The sequence below is a fragment of the Oncorhynchus mykiss genome, chromosome 25, assembly GCF_013265735.2.
Source record: "Oncorhynchus mykiss isolate Arlee chromosome 25, USDA_OmykA_1.1, whole genome shotgun sequence".
NCBI classification, from domain to species: Eukaryota; Metazoa; Chordata; class Actinopteri; order Salmoniformes; family Salmonidae; genus Oncorhynchus; species Oncorhynchus mykiss.
This window is the reverse complement of record NC_048589.1, coordinates 21,691,845-21,699,523: the sequence shown is the minus strand read 5'-3', so window position 1 is coordinate 21,699,523 and position 7,679 is coordinate 21,691,845. Positions and strand designations below refer to the sequence as shown.

The 7,679-nt window shown below is 43.0% G+C and overlaps 1 protein-coding gene across 2 annotated transcripts; it reads right to left on the bottom strand.

Annotated features, from left to right (window-relative positions):
- Positions 1–1,568: 1,568 nt before the first annotated feature.
- On the bottom strand, positions 1,569–5,926 carry LOC110505593 (photoreceptor outer segment membrane glycoprotein 2-like). Of its 2 annotated transcripts, none has more exons than XM_021584912.2 (4): positions 5,779–5,926; positions 4,709–5,333; positions 4,295–4,541; positions 1,569–3,790 (listed from the first exon to the last, which is right to left on the bottom strand). In XM_021584912.2, exons 2-4 carry the CDS (start codon positions 5,287–5,289, stop codon positions 3,524–3,526), a joined length of 1,095 nt encoding a protein of 364 aa, XP_021440587.1. In that variant the 5' UTR covers positions 5,290–5,333; positions 5,779–5,926; the 3' UTR covers positions 1,569–3,523. The 2 variants fall into 2 exon arrangements, with proteins under 2 accessions (XP_021440587.1, XP_021440588.1); XM_021584913.2 differs by having other exon boundaries at positions 3,522–3,790; positions 4,285–4,541.
- Positions 5,927–7,679: the final 1,753 nt, after the last annotated feature.

Genomic DNA, 7,679 nt, shown 5'->3' with positions numbered 1-7,679 from the left:
AATGGGCCTCTGTACACCTACGTAGATATTCCATTTTAAAAAATCAGCCGTTTCCAGCTACAATTGTTAATGTTGTAAATGACTATGTCTACACTTTATTTTTGATCAATTTGATGTTCTTTTAATGGACCAAAAAATTGCTTTCTTTCAAAAACAAGGACATTTCTAAGTGACCACAAACTTTTGAACAGAGTGTATGTATTAGCTGGTTGGTTTAAAGTGAATAAGTTCTTCCCCCTGTCCTGTAGCTGTGCCATGGAGCTAGGAGAGTTGTGTGTGGTGGTAGTGGGGCCTCCAACGGGGCTCCACCCCGGCTGAGAGGGAGGTGCTGTCCTCCATCCTATGTCAGGAGGAGCAGGAGGTCCAGACCTGCTCCCCAGCCATGGTGCAGACTGCCCGTGTTCAGAGGTCCACTGTGCTCACACATTCCCGGAGGAAGACTGGCCAACAAGGGTCAGTGTTCCTTTTCAGTCTCTATTTGAGTGACACACAGTACTCTCTGACAACACTACTATCATCTCTGTTTTCATTACTGTTGAACATAACACCCATAGTAACTTTGCAATATTATTTAAAGGCCCAGGGGCAGTCAAAAAATAGATTTTCCTTTGTTTATATGCATTTTCACTAAGGTTGGAATAATACTGTGAAGTTGTAATAATGCTAATACCCTTTTAATATAAGAGTTGTTTGAAAATGCAGCAGTTTTGGTGGGATAGAGTTTTGGCCTGCCTGGTGACATCAACAGGTGGAATATTAGCTCATAGACCAATAAGAAAGAGAGTTCCAAAACACTGCCAATAACAGCTAGTTTTCAGTATTCCCCTCCCCACAGACTAATCCCAGACAGTCCTAATACAATTCTTGCTTGAGAAACTGCTCTTTGCAAAGAAACTATTTTTGTTTCTTTTTGACCATTTCAATTGGAAACAATCACAGAAAGGTACTTCATTGTTACACAAAAATGATTCTATAATGAGAACGTCTGCATTGGACCTTGATAGGACCTGAGGTGTTAAAGGATGTCCAGTTCGTATTCTTGTGTGTGACAGAGGCCTCATACCCCCTCTTCATGTTAGTCGCCATCATCCTGGTTCAATTATATGAAAAGATAATGTATGTATACAAGCAATGTCTATACTGGTCAAATGCAAAAGTATATCATGAGAAATTTCACTTTTTTACTGTGGTGCTTGTAATCTGAGTACTTTTGAACATTTGCCCTTGGTGTGTATAATACTTTTATTTTGGCTGTAATTCCCTATTTTGCCAACCTGATACAATCATTAGATGCTTTCTGTACACATAACTAATCTAACAAGTAAATAAGAGGACATCACTACTACTACATTAGTGTGTTTAAGACAAGGATGTACATTTTATGGGAGGGTACATGAAAAAGACTCATCGCTATAATAATACAGTTGATATTTGTACATCAAACTTTTCAGGAAAATGACATTTTGTGCATAAATTGTATGGTTTTATTTTTCCTAATTTGCGTTGCTTGACATTGTATGATAACAAGGCTGTCTGAATAAAGACGCTATTGTCTAGATGATTAGTTATTGTGCTCTCTGTGTCTGACTGGGAATAAGACCAGAAATGCTGTGATTGTTCATCAGTTTCTGCTTACTCTTCAGTGTCTGAAAGGAGAGTCGATCACAAAAAAATATATATGACTTGAAAGTAATTATATCTTATCAACACCATCACGTCGTATGTCAGGTCATTGACTTGCACAATGACATCAACTCCCATTTTCCTATTATGCAGTGCCCTTAACTCATGTTTCCTGCAAGAATTACCTACATGTATAATACCCACTTTACCACTAAGCTCTAATAACTGCTCTTCCTGGCAGCACTTGACTGTTGTAAGTATTTATGCAGCAGCTATAATACTGTTGATTGTTGCTCAGCACCTGTGCTGTCTAATAAATCAGACTTGCTAATATGACTTTCCTCTCACTGTTTCATTCCACAGTGAGGGACCAGGCACAGAACTTATATAGTTTTGCTTAAAGACTGAAATAAGGTAGCCTCTTTCATATCTCCTCCAAGATCGCATATTGTGTTGATTGGTAGTGTCGTATCTGTCATGCTCAGTAGTTGAAACTGAGCCTTAAGTAGTCTGGTGTAGCTCTGGCTCTGTGCCCGTAATAGACTGTGTGAGTCCGCTGATTGATTGGAGGTGAGAGGTAAATGTGAAATCCCATTCAGACACAGATTAGGGGTAATCAGAGGCAGTGGGGGTCCTTAGCTCAATTCTGCTATTGCTTAGAAATCTCAATCTTGGTTGTCACTACTATGCTTACAGTCTTGCTGCACAGGAATACTTTATTGTACAAGTTCATCACATGTCATGGAAAGAAAATAAAGACATGGTGTTTTATTTTTTGAGTACAGTAGGAAAATGGCACCAGTGATATTTATTTTAAGTGCCAACACTTGTGTGCTTGGTCTTCACATTTCTCCTACAGAATGTGTCTTACCAGTCATTGTTTTTCTTGTACTGAACAAAACCAACTAGCAACTATCAGCAAAATCTTGATAACTGTATACGTTCCAAAATGATTTTGTATTTATAGGCTTATTCAGTCTTTCACTTTTAGGATTTCCATCTGTAGGCAATGTCTATCCCACAAACCCTTCTAACTCACATGCATCCTTCCCCTGTTGACATATTTGTAACATTTCTTGAAGGCTTGGTTATAATGAGTAAGACATGCTGAGTTGCATTGGTCTATAGCTGTAGAAAACTAGAGTGAATATTTGTAAAAGCCTAAATGGGTATTTTATCAAGACTCGGCACACATTTAATTGCCATGTTTTTCTACAAGCTTGTCCCAATACAGTGGGAAAAGGTCTGCATATTTTCATTTTGACCAATGTCCTTATCATTACATTCAGGCTGAGGCACATTTAAATGTAGGTAGGAACTTGAAGTGACTGACTGTTTGTTTTGTTTTATTTTATGTCTGTGCTATTTCAGTTAACAAGTCTCTGGCTCTCTTGAAATAATTAAATGTTTGACCTAAATGTATTGTCAATGAAGGGTTCACAAGTTGAAGGCGGAATAACACAGTTTGGCTTTCACTCCTTTTTAAATGAATTTGATTATGGGTATATGAAAAGGTAACAAGGTGATGATGGCATAGAATCGAAGACGCATTGATTCTGTTTTATATGCTCTTGCTAAACAATCTCTGCTATCCATTTCCATGTTATCTATTATAATTGTGTTCTGTAACAATCTGCAATGGGTTGTCTCTTTTGCAAAAACATTTGCATACTGTCATATCTCCTCACCCAATCCCCCTGTAATGGCAGTCCTCCCTTTTACGACCATTGCTCGGTTTGCCACATCGTCCTATTCTGCCTCAATTCCATGTTTCTTTCAGGCAAGCTTTTATTGCCCGAGGCAGTTCCTGTTCTTTAGACAAACTTTTGATGTGTATTGCCTGGTCCCTCACCTTTTGAGGGCTCTGTGGAGTGGGCTATATAAGGTGTCTGAGCAGGTGTCAACTGGCCACAGGAATCTGTTTTGGGGGCAGGTTGTCTGGTCCATAGTAGGCTGTGGAGGGGACATCGATGTTGGGATCGCCGTTGTTGGCTGTGTCAATCTGGTTGCACTTCCCCAAGCTCTTTATGATATTAAAGTTGGATCTGGCTGTCTCCACAAAGCTGTTCTCCAGGAGCCAGCCATCGGACTCTGAGTCTGGGTCCCCCTGTCTCAGCACGTTCTCCAGGGATGTCTGGAGGTAACGCACCCCCGTCAGCACCGACAGCTACAACAACACACACACATTACTGAGGAAATCCCTAGACCATGTAATATATCCTGATGACTGTAACTTTTGTTTATCATTTATAGTGGACCAGAGTAAAATATGTGGGTCCCAGAAGTAGCTGTAGGTTTGGGATGTGTATTTTGGGACAGCTCCATGTGACCCAGTAGAGGACAAAGGGTGAGTCCACACACAAAGCTGAGCATGGATAACCCGGAGCCAATGTCACAAAAGAGATTTGGTGTGGGATTAGGGAGCATGCAAAGTGAATGAACAATTTATCACTCTAAGGGAGGATAAAGTGCATGGGAGGTGGACCAGAAGCCCTGAACTGCAAGGACAAGGTGTCAGACAGAATACTGCAATATAGATTGCGTTCTTTCTAATTAGTGGTTTGCTGAGACTAAATAATGGGTTTGGTGTATGTCAGGTAAGTCTCAGGCACCATGTTTTACTTATATTCAAACCACATCAGTCTGTTTGTAAGAACACACCTATGCCTACCTCAAACAGCCAGATGATGAGGACGGTGAGGCCAATGGACTGCATGATGTGTGTGTAGTACTCCAGCAGGGCCTGGCGGCAGCCTTTCTTCCACAAGTTGAGCTCTTCTGTCTGGTATTCATAGTTGAAGTGGGCTGAGCTGTTGGTGATCTGGTGCTGGATGCAGGGCCGTGGTGAGTTAATGTTACAGCAGCTGAAGGGAACCCCGTCCATCAGGTATTTCCCTTCCACGTTACTCCTCAGCCGGCTAGAGACGGGGAGAGGGGAAAAGGGAGAGACCGAGACAGACGGCATCACTTGGGGCATCTAGAGCCTCAAATTCAAGAACCTTAAGGTCATAGTATATATGGGCACGGAGCTGAGCTCTGTGTCTGATCTGGCAGGTAGGGTATCACTATTCTAGTCTGTACTTACGCCACAACCTCCCTGCAGGACATGTCCAGGTAGCGGTTGCTGATCCACTGGATCTGGAACCAGTCTCTGAAGCCGAAGTTGCCGCAGCACTGGAACTGAATCTGCAGCAGGTCCACAGTGCGCTTCAGGAAGCAGCGGCCTGGTGTGTCCGTGTCCTTATAATAGCGCATGGCGTCCCGCAGACCCAGGTCCAGAGCCTCCTCTAGCTCCCCGCGCATGCCGTAGCACATGAGTGCCCCCACCAGGATGCAGAAGGTGAAGAAGAAGGTGCAGATGACGTAGGGCAGCATAAGCAGCTTCCAGCGCAGGAACTTAGTGGTGTCCGCACAGTCGTAGCAGATTTTCCCGCCCAGGAAGTTTATGCCACAGGCGATGAGGCCTGTGGCAATGAGCATGTTGGGGACGTAGTGGAGGTCCCTTTCTGCCATAAGCTCCCAGCGCTTGTTGATCTCCACCTTTAGGAAGAGCCCCAGGCTAAACAAAATCAACCCCGTCACCACGGAAACCCAGTTGAGGATCCACAGCACCTGGGCAAGCTTGTCCCTGTTGGTCTTGGTGAATTTCACTTTCAGCACGGCCATCTTAAATATGTTTGTTTAGTTTTATCCAATGTCCTGGTAGGATGCTGGATGGGGGAGAGGATAGGGGAAGGAGTAAGAGGCACAATGGGTTGTGGATGGATAAAGGGAGGGGCCAGGGTTGTAGATTGAAGGTTTCTGCACACCCTCACATAAGCAGCTTAGCTCAGTGATTTATATTACATTTCTTGACTAGGGGTCTCCTGTTTATAATTGTTGGCAGCCCTGCACCACACGGTATGATCAAACATAGTCATGAATATCTGAATCACTGCAGGAACATTTTCTCATGCAGTAGCTGTTACACAAATATTAAAAATGACCAAATTGGATAATGCACACCTCTGGACTGTCACCTCTGCTGAACCCACTATTAACACAATACTTTGCTAAGAAATTAATCTGAAGAAATAGAATGGAATAAACTAGAAATAGAATCGACTATAAAATTGAACAAAAAATCATTAAACAGCAGCATTCAGTGGGACCTACCTTATCTCAGCAGCCTTCACAGTGTCCGTCTGATCTGGCTCCCATCTCTGTTTAAGGGTTTGTTTTGTTCTTCACTGACAGGCATCCTAAGACTTGGCCTGGAGAGAGGCGAGCCGTAGTGGCACAGAAGGAGTAGACAGACACCCGCCTGCAGCAGCATCAGAGTGAGTCCGCTGGCCAAGCCCCCTGACCCTCCTAATAATCCCCTCTAATCAGGCCTGTAGGATTTGGATGTACCTTCTGCCACCTGCACAAATCTGACTGCAGCACCACAAAGAGTTATTGGCCAAGGGTCGTGTGTGTGTGTGTATGTGTGCGTGTGTGTGTGTGTGTGTGTGTGTGTGTGTGTGTATGTGTGCGTGCGTTTGACAGAGGGGCTGATATTGAATGAATGGACAAATACATTTCTTTTCTCAAAGACTAAATTACTAAAGTATGAATAGCCTATTCCATTTACACTAAACTGTGCTCTGCTATTCTTTCTTTTAAATGGAAGCTTCACTGAAGCAAAGGAAACAAGGTCACTTGTAAACTCATATAGTGACAGAGATGAAACAAAGGTAAGAAAAGTAGGGGTTTACAGGGGTGTGTATGTCAGTATGTATGTGTGTGCTTCTAGTATTGTGTCCAGTGAGCCCTCTTCTGGGTCTGTGAGTCTCCATCCCTGAAACAGGTTGAGGACAAGTACGGCAACACATACGTTTGTGATGACAAGTGTTATTCCCACAATATCAAAGAGGACAATATTAAGCTCATAAGCAAACACTGAAAATGTGTCAGATTGTTTGATAATATGCCTTAATGTGATCAGGTAACAACATTTCTGCTACCCACTAGTCAGTGCTTTGGTGACACTATGTATGCTTCAGAGGGGAAAGGAAATGGGCCAAGAATCGCTTAACACTGACAATCAAAAGCTCCAAATACCTTAATACAATCTCCTTTATCCTCATGGTGTAATTGCATTTGCAACAAAGCATTTTCACCTACTCCTCCCCTCACACACACGCTCTCCTATTCCTGTCACTCTCTCTGTCTCTCACGCACACGTCCATACACATCCACACAGCCAATCAGCCAATGCGATCTCGAGTGAGATTGAGATTACTTGATTATCATGGCCCAAAGGAGCTTGTGTAAGAGGAGAGTTCTACTGTGGACACACATTAGTCAAGTCAGCACATCCACAGGGAGAGGGATGGTCTGATCCTTGAGTGGAAGGGGAGCATGGTTACTGTGGCAGGTAAGTGCTAGAGACTACAGCTTCTGATCACATATTAGTTATGTGATAAAATGGGCTATTACTTCGCTGTATCTGCTGTACTTAGATCTGATGGTGGATATCATAGGCATGAATAGTAGCCCTCTAGGCTTTACGGCACTGCAAGTTAACTACGTTCTTAAAGCCATATCCATAACGTTGGTCTTCCGTTCTGTAAAGTGATGTATAAATGTACAGTACCAGTCCAAAGTTTGGACACACCTACTCATTCAAGAGTTTTTCTTTATTTGGACTATTTTCTACATTGTAGAATAATAGTGAATCCATCAAAACTATGAAATAACACACATGGAATCATGTAGTAACCAAAAAAGGGTGAAACAAATCAAAATATATTTTATATTGGAGATTCTTCAAAGTAGCTACCCTTTGCCTTGATGACAGCTTTGCAGACGGGTGTAACAATATGGGGACACTACAAAGAGAGCTGTTTTCTGATTAATTGGTGGCTGTCTCTCCTCCGTGTGTGTATAGGTTTGGTGATCCCATGTGTGGTCTGCAGGGTCGACTGTGGCTCCTCAGCAGTGAGGCAGGACTGCTGGAATCGGGAACGCAGAGCTCTGAAGCAACACATCTGGCTGGGTCGGCCGGTACAGTGGTGGGGCATCACCGGACTCCT

Coding starts and splice junctions, on each gene's coding strand:
- LOC110505593 (XM_021584912.2), bottom strand. CDS start 5,289: ATGGCCGTGCTGAAAGTGAAATTCACCAAGACCAACAGGGACAAGCTT. Junction 4,542..4,708: donor TCCTGCAGGGAGGTTGTGGC/GTAAGTACAGAC, acceptor CCCCGTCTCTAG/CCGGCTGAGGAGTAACGTGG. Junction 3,791..4,294: donor TCATCATCTGGCTGTTTGAG/GTAGGCATAGGT, acceptor GTGTTGTTGTAG/CTGTCGGTGCTGACGGGGGT.